At 43.6% G+C, this 20,951-nt stretch overlaps 1 protein-coding gene and 1 long non-coding RNA gene across 4 annotated transcripts in view; one reads left to right on the top strand and one right to left on the bottom strand.

Annotated features, from left to right (window-relative positions):
- Positions 1-15,672, top strand: part of GRIN3A (glutamate ionotropic receptor NMDA type subunit 3A) — a 205,755-nt gene extending 190,083 nt beyond the window's left edge. For both annotated transcript variants that reach the window (XM_086315751.1, XM_086315750.1), the window contains 3 exons: positions 5,710-5,874; positions 8,119-8,195; positions 14,964-15,672. In XM_086315751.1, coding sequence (XP_086171877.1) covers positions 5,710-5,874; positions 8,119-8,195; positions 14,964-15,303 — 582 coding nt within the window. In that variant the 3' untranslated portion in view covers positions 15,304-15,672. The remainder of the gene's footprint in view (positions 1-5,709; positions 5,875-8,118; positions 8,196-14,963) is intronic.
- LOC147367680 (uncharacterized) lies at positions 8,211-20,670 on the bottom strand. 2 transcript variants are annotated; one of them, XR_015132001.1, is made up of 4 exons: positions 20,542-20,670; positions 19,078-19,283; positions 17,812-18,019; positions 8,211-10,113 (listed from the first exon to the last, which is right to left on the bottom strand). It is a non-coding gene; the product is annotated as an uncharacterized LOC147367680 (long non-coding RNA). The 2 variants fall into 2 exon arrangements; XR_015132000.1 differs by lacking the exons at positions 8,211-10,113; positions 20,542-20,670 and adding exons at positions 15,022-15,261; positions 15,449-15,551 and having other exon boundaries at positions 19,078-19,353.
- Positions 20,671-20,951: the final 281 nt, after the last annotated feature.

Genomic DNA, 20,951 nt, shown 5'->3' with positions numbered 1-20,951 from the left:
AAATGTCTTTCATCATCCCAAAGAGAAACTCTGTAACTACTGAGCATAACTCCCCATTTTCCTCTAGCCCCAGCTCCTGATGAACTCTAATCTACTGATTATAAGCAGATGAATGGATAAACTAAATGTGGTATGTACATACAATGGAATATTTTTCAGCCATAGAAAGATTTGCCTTTTTAACCACAGTAGTTAAAGCAGATTTCACTGATAATTAATGTCTGAGCAGAGACCCACAGAGAGTAAGCGAAGGAGCGTTGCTGGTTCCTGGTGGAAGAATTTACAAGGCAGAGAGAATAGAAAATGAAGAGCCTCAAGCAGGAACAGCCGGATGGATTTAAGGGAAGTGAGGAAGCCCAAGCTGTGAGCAGAGTGAACAAGTGTGAGAAGAAGAATGTGAAGCTAGAGGTGTGGGACTAAGTCATGTAAGGTCCTGTGGGCCTTTGTAAGGGCTCTGACAGGTACTCTGGTTGAGGCCAAACATCATCACTGGGCACTGAGCACAGGAGTAACGTATTTTGAGTTATCCTGGCTGCCTTGCAGAAGACAGACTGAAGGGGTCAGGGAACAATTTGGAAGCTATTTCTGTGATCTAGGTGAGAGATGATGGTGACTTGGACCAGGGTGGTTGGTGGAGGTGGTAAGAAGTCATCAGATCCTGGACATACTTTGCAGACAGCATCCACCATATTTGCAGACATGCTAAGTACAGGATGCTAGAGAAAGGGAGGAATCTATGCTATTTAGCCTGAGAAATTGCAAGGATGGAGATTTATTAAGATGGGACAGACTGTGTGAAGAGAAGATTTCAGAAGGAAAATTAGAAGTTTATTTTGATGTGTCATTTTGAGATTCTATTAGATATCCAAGTAGACAGGCTGAGTCAGGAGTTGGGAATGATATAAATTTGGAAGTCATTGGTAAATAGATGGTATTTAAAGACATGGTGTGGATAAGAAAGTGAATGTAACTAAAGAACTGAAGTTCTGCTAATATTTAAGGTCAGAAGGATGGGGAGGAACCAGCAGACAAGACTGATATAGTACAAGGAGAGAGGATTCCTCAAAACAGTGAAGAAAAACATCAAAGAGGATGAAATAAGTTTCCAAGCTGATACATGAATAAGTTGAAAACTGACTCTTGGATTTGATGGCCATTGTTGGTTTTGACAGGATCCTAAGCCAGGGATTGAAAGCCTGAGTGGAGTGGGTCCAAAAGAGAATGGGAGGAGAGGAATTGAAAACAATGAGTACAGACTCTTTAAAGGAGCAGAGAAATTGGATAGCTGCTGTATGTTAGAAGACTTGGACTGGGGGCTAGGGAGGCTTAGATTATAGGATTTAACCAGTAACATCTGAGGCAAATGATGACTCAAATAGTTTATCTTCATTTCTTGCTGGAGTTTTCAGAACCTAGTCAGTCACCTAACCATCTGTCAGATGTTTCAAGGGCCCACAACCGAGCAAGAGGCAGAGGAGGGTTTACCAGCAACAGAATTGGTGGTCTTGGCCTCTATGTCACCGGAAGCACTAATGATCTAGACAGAGACCACTCAGAATCTTTGATAGTGGCATCACCCTTTATCTGAATCTAGTCTGTACCTAGAAATACGTTGGCTGGTAGATTTCCAGATGGTGAGAGGCTTTTCCATTATCTTGTATGAGACAAAACGAATAAATAAAACATTCCCACCTTATCCAAAAAGCCCAACCAGCTTCCCTAAATTTAATTAAAACATACTTAGACATTTGTTAGTGTTTAATATCTAATGTACAATGCATGGATTGCTATATATGACAATCCACCAATGATTTCTACATAATATGAACCATTTAAAACACCAGTTCTTTAATGCTTAATCAGTGGGTATTCATGCATGCATAATACAGAGTATGCTTGCCCTCCACAATGCAATGAATATGTTAATGTAAACGAACAATAAAATAAAATGTTAAAGAAATATAACACTATAAATAACATTTAGCAAAATAAAATAAGCAAGCAAGGCGATTTTTTGAGTGGTTACTTATTGATTAAAGAGGTAACTGAGAGAGACTGGATGGGCTAGAATGAGCCTGTGAAGGACTGAGTGAAGCCATAAATGCCTGATATTTGCCCCACTCCAGTACTCTAGCCTGGAAAATCCCATGGATGGAGGAGCCTGGTAGGCTGCAGTCCATGGAGTCATGAAGAGTCGGACATGACTGAGCGACTTCCCTTTCACTTTCCACTTTCATGCCTTGGAGAAGAAAATGGCAACCCACTCCAGTGTTCTTGCCTGGAGAATCCCAGGGACGGCAGGGCCTGGTGGGCTGCCATCTATGGGGTCACACAGAGTTGGACACGACTGAAGTGACTTAGCAGCAGCAACTCCTGAGACAGCCTTCCCTCCTTGGCTCTTGAGACTCTAGAAGTGTGTGGCTGTGAGCTATCAAATGAAGCTGCAGATGAAGCACCGGGATAAAGAAAAAAAAATTCCACTCACGTTTCTTTGCTTTCACTTATACAGCTCTCGACAATGTGAGACCGGGCTGTGATTGCATTTCTGAATATGATGCTTCTATCCATGTCACTTGCAACAGTAATCATTATTTTGTCTGCATCACTTAAATTTATTTTAAAGATTTGACATTGAATATTCATTGCTCCTCTTCTTCTTCCTCTGACCAAGGATAAATGTCAAGTTGAGCAAGTTCCACTCTATCAGACAAAAAGATTTCACTTGTTAATGTGGGACAAATGCATATATTTAATGCATAGCACATTGAAGCAGAGTGGTCCTAGGAGAAGAACAGCTGAATTACAACTGCAGCAGTACATCTTATCAGTCAGGCTCAGACACAGTTTAAGCGTTTTTCACTGGTGCCCAAAGGCAAATTATAGGGGTTTTGCAATCCAGAGGGTGAGTTTTGAATAAAATATTTTGCAAGTTGTAACAGGGAATAGACAGTACCAGTTTAGACAGCAATAGATGCTTCTGAAGGGTATTTGCTTCAAGGTAGCTCAGGCTTTAGCATCAGACAATCCTGGATCCATAGCCTGGCCTCCTAGTTTTTAGCTTGTATTACATTGGGTATGGTAGTTAATGAACCTCAGTTTCCTTGATGTGAAATGGGGATAAAAATACTTAACTTACAATACTATTATCAGATCATAATATGCATGTATGGTGTCTGGCACACAGAGGTCTAATTTAAGAAAAAACAACAGCAACTGCTTCTATAAGTCTATTAGTATGTGGGTGTAAACAATGGAAATTTAAAGAAAGAAGTGTGTAAAATAAACTGAATACAGCCTATTTGTTATTGGCATAATAAGAGGAAAATGAGACTAATTATTGTTATGCACAAGATAACAGAGGGGATCACCAAGGTTTAAAAGCAAGATGATTCACTGTAAGTTGCATTTTTCTTCTTCATCTTGGCAGCACTTTATAAGAAGCAGCACCAGTCTGTTCAGTCTTTTGCTGAGTGTTCAATGCTGTTCAAGTCCCAAATGAATTTGCCCAGTGTGTTCTTCATCCACAGCAGTAGTAACTCATTGAATCCTTCTGTAATAGCTGTATCCGGTACACATTACTACAGGTCCAGGCTGAGGGCTATTTTCAAACACATTTGTATATACTTTCTGGAGGTCAGGTTGGTCATCACATGTACAGAGATGTCCCGGGAAAAGCTCTAGTAGCTGAGTACCCCTCAGGCCTGATAAACTGCTCACCTTCCCTACACCAGCACTCCCGTTCCTTCAGGCTGGGCTTCTTTCATTCTCAGTGCCCCAGTCTCGGGGACCTGGGGCATGCTCTATGCCCCTGCTCACCGCTAGTCTTTCCTTCTCCAGGGATCCTAACACACATCTTTGGTCCAGAGCCACTGCCAAAAGTAGTATCATGGAGGAAAAGAGATCCCATGGCCCGGCCTCCCCCAAAGCTTGAAATCTCCAAGCTCTGCCTGAGCCTGGTCCCCCACATAAACTTCCTGGCATACCGGGAGGTCTAGCCATGCCTGAGCCATCCTGACTGCCTGCTTCTCCAGGACTAGGGGTAGAGGAGAGGAGAATGAAAGAAAGGAAAACTCCTTCAAGAGGATGGGCGGATCACTCATGTCAGTGAAATGATGTGGTTAAGAGTGTAGGCTCTGGAGTCAGACTGCCTGCCTGGGTGTGAACCCCCCTGACCTTTACCAGCTATGTGACTTTGGATGAGTTATTTAACTCTTGTTCCTAAGTTTCCTCATCTGTAAAATGGAGATAGTACCTCCCTCATAGGTCGCTGGGAAAATTAAGCAAGTTGCTACATTGATAAAGTGCTCAGAACTGCGCCTTCCACGTGTTAAATGCTAAATAATTATTAATGATGATAATGACCAAAAGCCTCCAGCAAAGGGATGACACTCGGGGTCCTTAGCATTGGCTTGTATGATCTTGGGTAAGGTGCTTAATCTAGCCTTGCCTAGGGCTGGCCTGTTCCTCCCTCAGGATGCAGGGCCTCTGCACCCGACCCCTGAGCACAGCCATCCGTTTCACAAGCCCGCAGATCAGTGTGCTGGAGGTTCGTGTTTTTGTCACATTCTTTATTTCTGCTGCCCTCAGCTTGGAGTGCCACTTTCCCACCCAGCCTCCACATTCTACCTGTCTCATTTTAAGTCTTATCTCATGAGCCAGCTTCTCTGCAAAACCTGGGAAGTATAAATCAATGTATCATGGGGTATAAATGTTTGCTTTCTCCCTAGACTTGAGCTGATTGAAGGCAAGGACATAACCCTCCTAGCTCCACCCCCTGGTACTTGGGAGACTTCCTGGCACATAGTAGACACTCAACAAATCAAATGTCTTTCTCCTGGATTGATTGGTCATCAATGTCAGTGACTGAATACGAATTTTGTAGAGACTGCCTGTAAATCCTTTAGCCTGTCACAGGTGTTAAAGTGATTGTTTTTATAGTTGCTGTTGCTCTCTTGTTATAGAGTAGAAAGAAACTGAACTTTGGAGCTAAACAAACATTGACTTATAGGCCAGCTTTGTCACTTAAAAACTGCAAGGACTTTAGTTTCCTCAACTATAAATTGTAGTTATAATAGCTATCTAAGCACACACACACACAAAAAAAATAGTAAGCAATCAACAAGTAGGTCCCTTCTTTTTCTCCTCTGTGGCTGTCTAATTTTGTGACCTGGCTCAACTTCCTTCACTTTTCTGGTCCCAAGTTCCTCATCTTTAAAATGAGGACATTGAACTAGATGATATCCTATCCATGTTTCTGTCAGATCTAAATGAAAATTTTTATTGCGCTCATCATCTTTTCCCCTTAAATCTAACTCACTCTCTGTCCCTGGGAGAGATTCTTTTCTTGATAACTTTTTGATGTTTTAGTATACTAAATTGTTTCAATTTTCAGTCTCTACCTCTATCTCTCAGTGTCCCTTTTGACACCATAGCGTGGTCTAGACACAGGGCCTCTTCATGACTCCAGGAACCATTCAAACAGTAGCACTGTATGTGAGTAGCACCCGCAGGAATTGTGCCGTGCAGCAGCCCTCAGTCCTGGCTGGATCCCCTTTGCAGTGTAGTATAGTGACACCTGCAGAGCACACAGAGGAACGGTCTCCAGCTTTCCTTGGGTCCAGCAGAAAACGATGTGCGTCCAAGAGTGGACGAGCACGGGACCAGGTGCAGCCTCCCATTCGTGACCTTTCCTTTCCTGTTCTGCCACAGACGTTGCAGATGGGCATCAAACACTTCTCTGGACTCTTCATGCTGCTGTGCATTGGATTTGGTCTGTCCATCCTGACCACCATTGGTGAGCACATGGTGTACAGGCTGCTGCTGCCACGCATCAAGAACAAATCTAGGCTGCAATACTGGCTCCACACCAGTCAGGTGAGTGCCACCAGGCATCTCCCTCCAGTATTCTTAAGCGTCAGAATTCCCAATAATGGGAAAATCCAGGGCCTCAAGTCAGAGTGACAAGTGACAGGTTATCAAGAGAACCAGGTGGTGTAGACACTCTTAGTATACAAGATGGAACTCCCTCTATCCCATTAATGCACTTGCCCCTTAAATTAAGCTGTCCCATAATGCCCTTTCCTTCCATATAACCCTCCACTGTTGCTCAGTGTGGAAGCAACAGCCTTGTTGTTGTTGTTTAAATGTTTTGTTGTAAGCAGTTAGTTGCAAGAAATATAATTTCCAGCATTTTGGAAATATTGACTTTTTAAAATAAAACTGTTAAATCCATTTTCAAATTGTGTCCAGTAGGATCTAATAGAATAGGCTAAATAGACTGTAAATGCCTTAGGAGCAATATCCATTATTTCTCTTAGCTTATCACAGGAAAACATAGGACGTGTTCAGATGCACGTGGTTTTGAGATCGCAATGGCATGTTTTTAACATGATTTCACTTAGTGACAGACTGAAGAGATGGTGTGAAAGATTTGTTTCCTTCAGAGTCTTTCTTGCCAAAACTGAAACCCACTAAATGATCTTGAAGTCCCCTGTTTCCCTTCAGATGAACGCTCGGCTCCCTGCTCTTGCTGCATTTCAATGGTCCAGAGCTTAGAAGTCCACTGACGTCATGGCCAAGCTCTAGATCAAAGCTCCTTCGTGTTATCCAGACACCTATGCACTCACCAGCAGGAAGAACTGAAACTGTCAGGCAGACAGTCATTCAAGCTCACTCCTTTGTATATCTCACCTGATGGAAACAGGCATTGAGAGCTGAAATATACTCAGAAGGCTTCTTACTGATGAAGTGAAAGTGAAAGTCACTCAGTCGTATCCAACTCTTTGTGAGCCCATAGACTATACAGTCCATGGAATTCTACAGGCCAGAATACTGGAATGGGTAGCCTTTGCCTTCTCTAAGGGATCTTCCCAACCCAGGGATGGAACCCAGGTCTCCTGCATTGCAGGCTAATTTTTTTCCAGCTGAGCCACCAGGGAAGCCCAAGAATACTGGATTAGGTAGCCTATCCCTTCTCCAACAGATCTTCCTGACCCAGGAATCAAACCAGGGCCTCCTGTATTGCAGGCTGATTCTTTACCAGCTGAGCTACCGGGGAAGTACTGATGAAGGGGCTCTAGCAAAGACAGCAGTTTCCCCCTGAGTGCAGGGAGGGGCGAGGCCAGAGGAGCCAACCTGACCTCCCGGCCGGGCTCCCCCATGCCTCCCAGCACACTGTCACTGCTTCTCAGCAGTGAGGCTGCCAGTTCTGCCACCTCTGCCCCCTGCATCTGTTATGCTGCTCTCTTCTTTAACACAGAGCTTTTTTTCTATATAGGTCACTATCATTGGGTTGATTACATGTGAACCCTGTTCTTCCTACTTTTATCCTAGGATGTATTTGGTCTCCTAAGAAGACTCTGCAGACAATTGATCCTCTGCATGATAAATCAGCGTGATTAGTTTAATTCTAAGGCGTTCTTACCTTCTTTGTTTTGACTCACCTTTAGCAATTGTACTAAGTCCTCTGCCACATGTTAGTTATGATAGTGTGTTAGTCACTTAGTCATGTCCAACTCTTTGCGATCCCACCAGGCTCCTCTGTCCTTGGGACTCTCCAGGCAAGAATACTGGAGCGGGTAGCCATTCCCTTCTTCAGGCAATCTTCCTGACCCAGGGGTCGAACCCAAGTCTCCCTCATTACAGGCAGATTCTTTACCATCTGAGCCACCAGGGAAGCCCAGTTATGATAACTCTCCGTTTATTTATTTATTTGGCTGCACTGAATCTTAAGTGGCAGTGTGTGAGCTCTTAGTTGCAGCATGTGGGATCTAGTTCTCTGACCAGGGATTGAACTCAGATCCCCTGAGTTGGAAGTGAGGAGTCATAGGCACTGACACACCAGGAAAGTCCCAACTTTTCTTTATATCACAGACCTTTTTACAACTCAGAGTATTTCTAAGTTTCCCATCAAATTATTTTCTTCCAGGTAGAATACTATCTTAGAATTCGTTTTCTCTTGAGATTTGGGACTGAATATTGATCTTTTTTCTGCCATCAATGGTAATTTGTTTAAAGAGGCCAAGGTTTGTAGCAAAGAGATTAAATCTCAGGGGGTGCTTTGTGCCCCAGTTCTGTGTTTCTAACAATCTCTATGTGTGAATCTGTTCTTTCCATCAGAGATTACACAGAGCACTAAACACATCATTTGTAGAGGAAAAGCAACAGCGTTTCAAGACTAAACGTGTGGAAAAGAGGTAAGAAGAGGCCAGTTCCAGGTGTCATTTATGCTTGTTAAAAGCTTAAAGATGCAACTAAGACCCCGTGCTCAAGAGGGAAATTATGTACAATAATTCAAATCAAATCAGGACTAAGTTGTTGAGAAACAACTTATATGTTGTTTCTAAAAATTGTTGTTTCAAATAGAAATCACTTCAGTTCATTCCAGTCACTCAGTCCTGTCCAACTCTTTGCAACCCCATGGAATGTAGCACGCCAGGCCTCCCTGTCCATCATCAACTCCCAGAGTTTACTCAGACTCATGTCCATTGAATTGGTGATGCCATCCAACCATTTCATCCTCTGTCATCCCCTTCTCCTCCCAACTTCAATCTTTCTCAGCATCAGGGTCTTTTCAAATGAGTCAGTTCTTCGCATCAGGTGGCCAAAGTATTGGAGTTTCAGCTTCAGCATCAGTCCTTCCAATGAATATTCAGGACTGATTTCCTTTAGGATGGACTGGTTGGATCTCCTTGCTGTCCAAGAGACTCTCAAGCTTCTTATGCAACACCACAGTTCAAGAGCATCAATTCTTCAGTGCTCAGCTTTCTTTATAGTCCAGCTCTCACATCCATACATGACTACTGGAAAAACCATAGCTTTGACTAGACGGACCTTTGTTGGCGAACTAATGTCTCTGCTTTTTAATATGCTGTCTAGGTTGGTCATAACTTTTCTTCCAAGGAGCAAGCATCTTTTAATTTCATGGCTGCAGTCACCATCAGCAGTGATTTTGGAGCCCAGAAAAATAAAGTCTGTCACTATTTCCACTGTTTCCCCATCTATTTCCCATGAAGTGATGGGACCAGATGCCATGATCTTAGTTTTCTGAATGTTGAGCTTTAAGCCAACTTTTTCCACTCTCCTCTTTCACTTTCATCAAGGGGCTCTTTAATTCCTCTTCACTTTCTGCCATAAGGGTGGTGTCATCTGCATATCTGAGGTTATTGATATTTCTCCCAGCAATCTTGATTCCAGCTTGTGCTTCATCCAGCCCAACATTTCTCATGATGTACTCTGCATATAAGTTAAATAAGCAGGGTGACAATATACAGCCTTGACCTATTCCTTTCCCTATTTGGAACCAGTTTGTTGTTCCATGTCCAGTTCTAACTGTCATTTCTTGACTTGCATACAGATTTCTCAGGAGGTAGGTCAGGTGATCTGGTATTCCCATCTTTCAGAATTTTCCACAGTTTGTTGTGATCCACACAGTCAAAGGCTTTGGTATAGTCAATAAAGCAGAAATAGATGTTTTTCTGGAACTCTCTTGCTTTTTCAATGATCCAGTGGATGTTGGCAATTTGATCTCTGGTTCCTCTGCCTTTTCTAAATCCAGCTTGAACATCTGGAAGTTCACGGTTCATGTATTGCTGAAGCCTGGCTTGGAGAATTTTGAGCGTTACTTTGCTAGTGTGTGAGATGAGTGCAATTATGCGGTAGTTTGAGCATTCTTTGGCATTGCCTTTCTTTGGGATTGGAATGAAAACTGCCCTTTTCCAGTCCTGTGGCCACTGCTGAGTTTTCCAAATTTGCTGGCATATTGAGTGCAGCACTTTCACAACATCATCTTTTAGGATTCGAAATAGCTCAACTGGAATTCCATCACCTCCACTAGCTTTGTTTGTAGTGATGCTTCCTAAGACCCACTTGACTTCACATTCCAGGATATCTGGCTCTAGGTGAGTGATTGCACCATCATGGTATCTGGGTCATGAAGATCTTTTTTGCATAGTTCTTCTGTGTATTCTTGCCACCTCTTCTCAATATCTTCTGCTTCTGTTAGGCCCATACCATTTCTGTCCTTTATTGTGCCCATCTTTGCATGAAATGTTCCCTTGGTATCTCTAATCTTCTTGAAGAGATCTCTAGCCTTTCCCATTCTATTGTTTTCCTCTAGAAATAGAACAGACCAAAAAAATATCTGTACGTAGATAGACACTGAAATGCAGGAGAGGCAATAGATGTTGTGAAAAAAGTGCCAGTGCAATCTCTAGGCCTAAGTGTGCACGCATGCCAAGTCTTCCAGTCATGTCTGACTCCGTGTGACCCTAGAACTGTAGGCCACCAGGTTTCTCTGTCCATGGGATTCTCCAGGCAAAAATACTGGAGTGGGTTGCCATGCCCTCCTCCAGGGGACCTTCCCGACTCAGGGATCGAACCTGAGTCTCTTATGTCTCCTGCAGTGGCAGGTGGGTTCTTTACCACTAGTGCCACCTAGGAAGCCCCCTAGGGTCAAGTATCTGGCTCCAAATCCTGACTCCTATACTTATACTATGTGTGGTCCTGGGCAAGTCATTTATTTAACCTCTCTGTACCCCAATTTTCTCATTTGTAAAAATGAGATAGAGTACCTACTTTCTAGAGACTCTAAGAATTAAATAATACATCTAAAGCCCCCCAAACAAAGCTACTTTAGCTATTTTATTGTGTACCAAATACACGTAAGAGTAAATTCATAAGTACCTCAGGCAATTAATTTCATGCAATATTGCCCTTTTGGCATGTTTCCACTCCCGACTCCTTTCCAGCACTCACAGGAATATTTGAAATATGCAACAGACATGTTCTGCTTAATCCATTTCCTGGCACTGTTACTGCAAACTCCCCAGAAAAGAACATCTCATTAATAGGAAGTAACAGGCATTAAATGCATAATTGACATGTGGAAATTGAAACTCTGCACCTTCCCCACATCCAGCCTGTGGAAAACTGTAGCCTCATTCATGGTGGCTAGAGATGTCAGAAGTATTTGGGTCTGGTACCTGGCTGGCCTCTGTTTCTTGCTGCCTCTTGGTGTTTTCTTATGTCCACAGGCTCTGTTCACAGCATTACCTCCAAGCAACTCTGTCATCTACAGCAGATCCTCAGCTTCAAGCTGAGGATTACCTTAGCTTTCTGGGTAATTTGAAATCTGACACTCACACTTCTCATTTGCAATGGACAAGGAAAAGGGAGTGGAAAACATGATTCTTTTTCATTATCTGTATCTCCTCAGGGACTGCTGGAGTCCCCTTCTCTGCAATTTGCATGGAGCTTGTCAGAATCATTTCAGCTATCTCTTACAGCCTCTCTTTCCAGGCAGTGAGCACACCCTCCTCCCAGCATGGTCTGTGGTCTTCCTGTATCAGACTGTGGCCCCATCAGCAACAAACTGCAGGCTAATCAGGTCATATCTGTTCTAGGTCGTGTTATGTATATTTTTTTCTATGTGTTGCATATATTTTTTTCTATAATTATTTTTAACATAAATGTTTAACCAGAGAGGAACACAAGAAGACATAGCAGCAAAGACACCATCTCACAATAACAAAGCATTTGTTCTCTGACCATAATAGAAACAGGAAGCTACCAGTGATCCCATTTCCAACTGTGATATGACTCCTATTCACATCTCTCTTGCCTAAATTCAGAATCAAATGTGTCTTTCTCTCAACATATCCATTTTTTTTTTTTGTAGATTCCCTTCTGAAATCCCTTATTTTGAGAAGGAGCTAAGACAACATGTCCTCATGGTTTATTGGGCCCATATTTCCTATGCCATCTCCCTACAACCCAACACCCACTTGTAACCTTTCAAATGCAGTGAGTGTTTGGGGGCCCACTGATGTCACGTCTCTTCTGAATGGTCTAGTGGAGTATTGAACCTCAAAGGTATAAAACTGCCCTGTGAAAACTTTTTAGTGTTAAATTCACTCAACTCACTAGTCACTTTACACTCTAACGCTCAGGAAAGCTTACAAACTACAACTGAAACACTGTAGAGGCTAACAATATAACACATTCATTTCTTCCAGTTAGACACCACATCTGACATTCAGTATCTACCACCTTGCATTCATAAATGGCTCAGAGCCACATGTCAGAATCAGAGCACTGATGATGCTTCCGCCTATCACCTATCACGGAGTCCAATTTTTGCTTATTATTCTATATTATGTTCCCAGATATATACACAAAGCTCTGGAGAAAACCAGACTGGCTATTTCTATTTGCTTGATTTCTGAGGTTGCCTGGCATTCTAGGAAAATGTGTTAATGTGTAACTCCTAGGTTTTCCCCACTATGAATCATCCCATAATCCTAGAGTTAGGTCTCTTGGCTCAAAAACTTTTTCTCTCTCTTTTTTTCTGCAAGAGTATCTGTGCAAATATCTTTATCTGGTACAACTTTACATTCCTCTTCTATGTTCCACATTGATTGAGTAAATACCATAATAGATAAATGAATGAATTACTAACACATGGGTTTGAGGAAAGGCCTGGAGAAATTTGGGAGCCATGGCATGAATAGATATTGCTCCTTTTTTACTTAAAGCAGAAGAAAAAAGTAGATATTGCAAAAGACTATACACACACACACACACACACACACACAGTCCTTAGTTTATTCAGCATGTTATTTTGTGTAATTTTGGTCTGTCCTTCACTCCACTGGATTTCCAATATACCTCCTCTTTTCTCTTCCTCTCACCTCAAGATATACAAATCATAAACCATATATGCAATAATACATACCACAAACAAGATTGTTTTGAAATTATTCAAATTCAATAGGAAAAAAATTGAAGAAAGAAAGGGAAACATAAGGCTAGGAGGAAAATTATAACCATACCTCTGACCTGGAATAAAGTCAGTGGAGCTGTGAGTGGGCTCATTATAAAAGTTGTACCCAGCCCAGGACACAGGAAAACTCTGTTATGGTGCCCCCTGTCCTTATATATGAGACTTAAGATGTGAGAAATGTTAAAGAACTACAGATTGGCTTAGAAGGTGTTTGTGTGTTTTAATGGCTGGGGGCATATATCACCAATTTTTGCTGTGAGAGAAATTAGCTCAACTTATAATGGTTTAAACAATAGTGAGTTGCTTATGAATCTATGGGTCAGCTGTGCAGTCTGTGCAGTCTGGGCCAAACTTGGCTGATCGTGGCCACACTTGCTCCTTTGCCTATAGCCAGCTTGGGGGGAAGGAGGGAGAAACAGAGCTGGCTGGTCTAGGATGGCCTCAGCTGGTCAACCAGGGAGTCTGGGGACTCACTCTGATGGTCTGTTATCACCCAGCAGACCAGCCTGGACTCGTTCCACTGAAGCAGCAGGGTTCTGAGAGAGGCAGTGAAAGTTTGCGAAGCTTAGAACTGCCACCTGCCATTTCTGCCACTTTCTATTGGCCAGGACAAGTATGAGACCAGGCCAAATTCAAGGGGAAGAGAAAACAGACTTTCCCCTTGAACCCTCCTTGATAAGGATGAGCTGTGAAGTTACATTACAGAGGGATATGGATGAAAGGAAGAAGAAAGGATTATGACTACTTTCACAATCTTCCACAGGGCAAAATGAAACAGGATCACCCTGGTAAGTCCTTGTGTTTTTGTTCTTGTCCATGTAACTGAATCAACATTTATCTCTCCCTTTTCCCCTTCCACTGCAGGTCCTCCCTTCTCCTTTTCCTTAGTAAGAGTCCAGGAATAAAGTCTTGATTCAGTTACATGGATGAGAACAAGGATACAAGGACTTAATACAGTGTTTCTGTTTTATTTTGTCCTGTGGTAGATTGCAAATGGAGAAGGCACTGGCACCCCACTCCAGTACTCTTGCCTGGAAAATCCCATGGACAGAGGAGCCTGGTAGGCTGCAGTCCATGGGGTCGCTAAGAGTCGGACACGACTGAGCCACTTCACTTTCACTTTTCACTTTCATGCATTAGAGAAGGAAATGGCAACCCACTCCAGTGTTCTTGCCTGGAGAATCCCAGGGACAGCGGAGCCTGGTGGGCTGCCGTCTATGGGGTCGCACAGAGTCGGACACAACTGAAGCGACTTAGCAGCAGCAGCAGATTGCAAAAGTGATCATAATCCTCCTCCTTCGCCTCCTTCAACAAGGCTGGAAGAAAACAGCAGTCATGTGCTTAAGGCTCTAATCTGTTCTTGTAACAAGAAACTCTTCTCACTGCATCTGGCTGTCAGTGTATTTCAGAAACCAGACCCCTTCCTCCTGAACCTGGCCATCAATAGCTCTTTTGCTGTCTACAGCCATCTCAGGGGTGGCGGTAGTTGGTTTAAGAGGAGCCTGAAAGAGGATTGCAAATGTATTTCTCTTTGACTTTCATTATCCCAGCAAGAATTTGAGGATTTCTTGGGTATTTTTTTTTTTATTAAGCTTCAAATCTCAGCTGTCATTCTCAGCTCACAATGTCATCTCTATAATGGGACACTGTTTGCTGAAACCTGCAGCTTGTATGCTTTTATTCTCCTCAAACTCAACTAGTAAACATCAGGGTTGTCCTATGGGACTAAGGATGAATCATATTAGAGTGTCTACTAGCAGGACCATGCTTAGAGTCAAACAGCTGAATAAACAGAATTTCACATCTACCAAAGCATCATCTTTATAGCCATAGACTGTTTCAATGCAGTGTGGCTTTCTGAGCTTCACTGGCAGGAAGAGAATAGAAAAGCATCTAAGGTTCTTCATAAAAGAACATGCCATACCCTGATTCGTCAGCCCCCCAGGTGATACACCCATTCCAGCATCAGGGCAGCATGAGACTTGTTGAGAAGCTGAACTTCAGTTGAAAAGGACTCCTTTTGTCCCCCTGATGCTCCAGCAGGTAGTCTGTCCGTGGCTTTGTGACTCCAGCTCTATCTGCATATCCAGCTCTGTATTATTCACAAGGAAGTGGCTGAAAGATGGGCAGAGCTAAAGTGAATCTAAAGAAGTTCAATCTAAAGTGTCTCTTGGTTTCCTAGGTCCAGTGTGGGGCCCCGTCACCTCACCGTGTGGAATACTTCCAACCTGAGCCATGACAATCGACGAAAGTACATCTTTAATGATGAGGGTGGACCAAACCAGCTGGGCGTCCGGACCCACCAGGACATTCCTCTCCCTCCGAGGAGAAGAGAGCTCCCTGCCTCGCTGACCACCAATGGGAAAGCAGACTCCCACAGCAGGGCTCGGAACTCAGTGATCCAAGAGCTCTCAGAGCTGGAGAGGCAGATTCAGGTGATCCGCCAGGAGCTGCAGCTGGCCATGAGCAGGAAAACGGAGCTGGAAGAGTATCAAAGGACAAATCGAACTTGTGAGCCCTGAGTGGCCACGCTGCTCCCCTCTCTCACTTCCTGGCCTTCCTCTGAGCCCTTGAGACACTTTGTAATGCTCTTTTGTAACTATTGACCAAGGTGGGGGGAAGCTGAGGTTTGGGTCTTCTTAGAGGTCAAGTGTGCTCTCCCCCTACCTGCAAAGCAGTGGCCAGTCTTCTCAAGCTCATTCTAGGTCTCCTGGGTAGGTATGTTTTTCAGAGCAGGAATCTTAGTCAGGAGTAACGCCATGTGAGGGATCTGTGAAAAACCAGACAACCCCAGCTCCTGTTAACCTTTTCACCAGGTGCCACATTACTAATTCTGGTTTTTAGCCCTTTCTGTGCACTATCAACTATCAGAGATAAAAGTGTTAACCATATCTGTGTCTTCTTGGGTTGTTGGTTTTAATCTTAGTATATGAAAGTGAAAGCCGTTCAGTCGTGTCCGACTCTTTGCGAATCCATGGACTATATAGTCCATGGAATTCTCTAGGCCAGAATACTGGAGTGGGTACCCTTTCCCTTCTCCAAATCTTAGTATAGAGCAGGGTTATTCAGGGCTGTGACTTTTGCTATAGCTCCCCAGTCTAGATGTGTCCCCACAGTCTGAATGGGGAGCCAGGGAAGAGCTAGAGACACTTGGGATGGGGAGGTGGGTACTTAGAAAAGTCAGCTGAACTCACTCATATCACAGCAGGCTGATGACTGATTGGATCAGGCCAGAGCCATGGTTTTAAAAGGGTCCTGGATCTCTGACACCATCCTAACATTGGGTAGGAACATGTTTACATGCCCCTATGAAAGGGGACAGAGATGCAGTGAACAGGAAGAAGACAGACAGAAGAGGCATTAAAATGTACACCATGCTTTTTGAACAACAAAAAAGGAAGTTTGCTAAGGAATGAATAGGGCTTTACTTCTAACTAAGCATCTACACTATAGTGTGTGCCTTTTATAAAGCAAAGAGAGAGAAAAGCAAGGCAAAGATGTGACCTTAGGATGAGACTGGGATATTCCTGCTAACTGCCTGCACAGGACATGTGAGCTGGTACTGTGGGTTAATTAATGGAGATGTTCTGCAAGCCATGTACTAGGCTGTTCTCAGATCAGCAGTCACCTATGTCTTAGCTGTAGGACTCCCAGAGATGAACCTCAAGCCTGTGTACATCACAAGCTTAAGCATTCGGGAATGTGCCCTGTGCTTTTCATATCTGTATGGATCCCTACCAAGTCAGTCTTGCAGCCTCATACTCGCTCATCTGTAAGAAACTGAACAGGCATTGGTCCCTCTGGTTTTCCCCCAAACCCTATCTAATGGTTGCTATGAGTAAGCAGTTTCCCCTGTGCCTAGGCATCCCTTTCCCAGTGTACAAAGGCTTGGACATGCAGAACAGGAAAGGAGTATGGACACTATAGAACAACAATTCTCAATCCCCTAGCACCTCATCAGGGTGCTGACTGCCAGGGCTCATCCCCGAAGGATGGGGTGGGAAGGGGGGTGGATGTAGGCTCAGAAACCTCCTGTTACTGGCACCCCCACGTGACTGACATGTGGTCTAAAAATGACTCTTCAAGAAACACTGTTCTAGAAGTTTGGCTGTTCCAAGCATGGGGAGAATTGAAAAGAAACTTTTATGAGCTTTTCTTAAAAGTCTTCAGCACACACCTGTATGGCCAATTCACTGTCCATACAGCCATTCTCACCCCAGGGCACCATGTCAGACTAGACTTTCTTGTCTATCAATTACTTGCTTTATTTTCTCAGTTGCTTATCATCTTTGCTCCATCCCAATCAATTTGAGGCCTACAGTGACTTACCACTGTGCCAAGCACTATGTTCTGTAAGTTGCAGATCATTGCAAAAGCTCCTTAAATGCAAAATTTCTTCCCCTACTTTTGGACGCAATCCCTGAATTCCCACTAAGAGCTGCCCAGGACCCCAGGGAAAGATAACACTTCAAGCTGCAAGTAAGATAAGCAATTAGTTAGTTGTCTGAGAAACCCCTGGGTGGATATAGGCTTAGACAGTCTGATGAGGGAGGGTTCTTCTAATGTTAGACTTAATCAACCACACAGATGAAACCATTCAACAACGAGGGGACAGTGAGCCCTGGAAACAGAAAGGACAACTCTGTCTTGAAATGCCCATCTTCCCATGTTCTCACCCCAGACCCAGAAGCAGGTTTGCAGCTGCCTTTGAAAGACTATGCCCCTTAGCCATCCAATCCCACCTGCAACAGCTAAGGATGCTCTCAAGACTCTGCCACCATGCTCTGCACTGCTAACCTCTACACAGCCCAGAAGGCTGACGTACAGGTGTACCTCAACTCACGTAACAGCCATGCTCCTAACGTACGTGGACACTTTTATAACTCAGCTTAGATTCTGACTACTTGAGAAGCTGGCTACTTAAAGGAACCCAGAGGTGAATTCTTTTGTAAAGAATCCTTTTGTAATGCAATTAATTATCCCTTAATGTATCTGTTTTGTAAGTTTGAATTTTTGTATATCAGGTTTACCTTAAGCTTCTCTCCTGAGGCATTCTGAGCAGTGGTGATAACATGCCAGACCACCCTGCCCATCCACAAAGTAGATGACCAGGGCATGGCTTCTCAAATATCTCCTGATGAACTATGTGGCCAAAACTGCAGCCAGGATGCGGCCAGAAGCTACAGGGGCTGAAAGCAGGCTTACTGTTGTCAGCATTGCTTGAATTGCCTCCATGTTCTGGAACAAAGAAAAACAAAGAATAGTTGCTTGTGGTGAAATGAAGCAGTCTTCATGTTAAGTAGCAATGATTATTTTTATCAGTAGTAATTGAACAGTGTTTTGCAATTTGTGAAAGTGTGTTGTATTTTGTAAAAAGATTTCATGAAATGGTGGGTCCTCTGAAATCCTTCCTTCCTTGTTCTGCTCCACCTATATTCTCTCAGCTCCCCTCAGGCTCAAGAAACACAAAGATCAGAAGTTTTCAGGTGGAGGGTAGTTTTCTGGTGAAGAAGAAAGAGGCAGGGGATTCTAACTTGCCCCTACTGTGGGTCCTGTTTCATGAGGTCAGATCTATTTTTTCCAAGGTCTGATGTTGGGAAACCAGGAACACGACAGGCCCACTGTCACACACCCGACCCTGTATACAAGGGGGAATTCCTGGCCCAGGAAGCATATAATGAACAGGACTGGGTGAGTTGCGACAGACGGGGCTACTGGTTCATGTAAATAATGAAAACAAGGGCTCTAGAGTTTGGATGCCCAAGGTGGAGGAGCAGGGGAATGCCTCCAACAACTGAAGACATGTTGGAAGAAATGTCTGGGCCAGACAAGTGAGGCACCCACAGGGACCCAATCGGGTGAAGTCTTTAACATGCCTGGGGGCAACTCTCCATTATCCACGGATCTTGTTGCACAAGCTTTATTCAGGAGTTGCTGCTTCCATGCCCACCAGATAAGTGGTAAGTGGAGCAGCTGCCAAGCAGGACAGAGCTATGCCATCTGGGCAACAGACTTCTCAGTGCTGATGCTGGGTCTGTTAGAGCCTTGGGGCTAGTGAGCCCTTCCTTGGTATGGATAAAGACTGAAGGGGAAAAAAAAATGACAGAGCCTCTCTTCCTCCCCACTCATATTTTTGATAAGCAAACCAGAAAATTCATCCAGTCCTCAGAAGGGATTGCTTTCTAGTCATCAAAACCACTTCACTCTGCAGCATTTAGTTATTCTTCACCCACCCATGTCCATCTAATCCAGGATGCCCTTATTCTTTTAGTTCCTGTTTTCTGAAAATAACGTACCTATAAGTATTTTCTTAAGGTTTGTAAAGAGTGTTTGCATTGTGTCTTCACTTTAATGTGTGTGCAATCGCTCCACTCCAGGAAGGACTGAAATGCTGTCTTGTGAGCATGAAGTGAACAGGCTGTTTTGCTCCAGCCACTTTTCTTGTACAATCACATGGATGGACTAGATGTCCTCAGGTCTTTTCCATCTTCAGTTTCTATGACTGTGGAATAAATGTTCAGAGAGAAACTTCACTTCCAGATGTACTGCTGGCATTGTCTTTGGGGACTCAGATGTTGATGTGGCACCAGCCCCTTTCCTAACAGGAGACCCAGTGATGCTGTGACTCCTGCCCATCTCTGGTGTAGTTCCGAGTGGCACAAAACATGCTGTGCAAACTCAGAGCCCTGGTACCGTGAAGTTAAACTGAACAGCTTTGTCGGAGAGTCACATCCTAGAGAAAGCCACCATACTAAGAGAGCTCTGAAAAACTGCTTGACCATTCTCATTTACGAATTCAACAAACATTTGCTAAACAACTTATATTGATGTGCCAGGTGATAGAGACACAATTGTAAGATGGGCATGGCCTCTAACTTCAGAGACCTTCTCATTTGCCTTTTCACAACCTGTAAATTGATATAATAGTTGACATTTATTGAGCACCTATTTTAGAAACTGTGATCTCATTTAATCTTCATTAAAACCTCAAGAGATTGGTACTCTAGAGTAGGTAAACTAGACTTCTAGTCTATAAATGGAAAGACAAAAAGGGAATTATGTGAGTTGCCACAGCTAATAAAAGTAGGGCAAGATTCATATGCAGGCAGTGCAATTCTAGGGCAACCATAGTATAGTGTCAGAATATTAACTATCACCTGCAACTTCCTCGGCGTCCAACACCCCTCCCCCAGTCTTTCTGCCATACAGCCACCTGCCCATGCGCCAGCCTGGCTCCCAGCTCCACAGAAAGCTATTGTGGTAACTGCACCTGCTACGGTTCAGTGAACTCAACACAATAGCCCTTGAGTCTCACAGAAATACTGTTTCAGGGATTTCTTTTTGTTTTTCTAGTCCAACCAAGAACTGGTGCAAATTCAGTTCCAGATCACTCAGCAATCCTGCAGTTTCAGGTATTTTGCAATTTGCTGCTGGCAAACTTGCCATCATGTGTCTGGCTAACTGGGTAGATGCATTCTTCACACACTATCTTTTGTGTTTTAATCACTAAGTCATGTCCAACTCTTTGCAACCCCATGGACTGTAGCCTGCCAGGTTCCTGACCATGAGATTTCTCAGACAAGAATACCAGAGTGGGTTGCCATTTCCTTCTCCGGGGGATCCTCCCAACCCAAGGATCGAACCTGGGTCTCCTGCATTGCAGGTGGATTTTTTTTTTTTTTTTTTTTTACCAACTGAGCTACCTAAATCAAATCTTATAAAAAATATAGACATACTATAACCTAGTTCAACCAACTTACCCAAGTCTGTTTTATATCATTCATTCATTCATTCTTTGGATGCTTGTTCTGAGCCAGGCACTGGGCTGGCTGTTGGAAACAGAAAGATAGAAAACAGATTCAGATGCCAAGGAGCTCAGTCTGGTGGGGAGACACAAACTGGGAAAACAACGTGGTGTGTACTGATAAATAAATATGTATCGGGGGACTTCCCTGGTGGCCCAGTGATTAGGGCTCTGTGTTCTCTCTGCTGATGGCCCAGGTTCAATCCCTGGTCAGAGAACTAAGATCCCACAAGTTGAGCATCGTGGCCAAAAAAGTGAAATGCACATCAGGTACTATGGGAACAAAGAAAACACCTTTCCATATGTGTCTACATGTCATATGTGCAGTGGGAAAACTGAGTGGAGAGCAATAGTCATCCCAGGTTA

The sequence above is a fragment of the Bos grunniens genome, chromosome 8 (genome assembly GCF_055505025.1).
Source record: "Bos grunniens cultivar Pamir isolate PY7600 chromosome 8, Bosgru_T2T1.0, whole genome shotgun sequence".
Taxonomy (NCBI): domain Eukaryota; kingdom Metazoa; phylum Chordata; class Mammalia; order Artiodactyla; family Bovidae; genus Bos; species Bos grunniens.
This window is presented reverse-complemented; position numbering and strand designations above follow the sequence as displayed.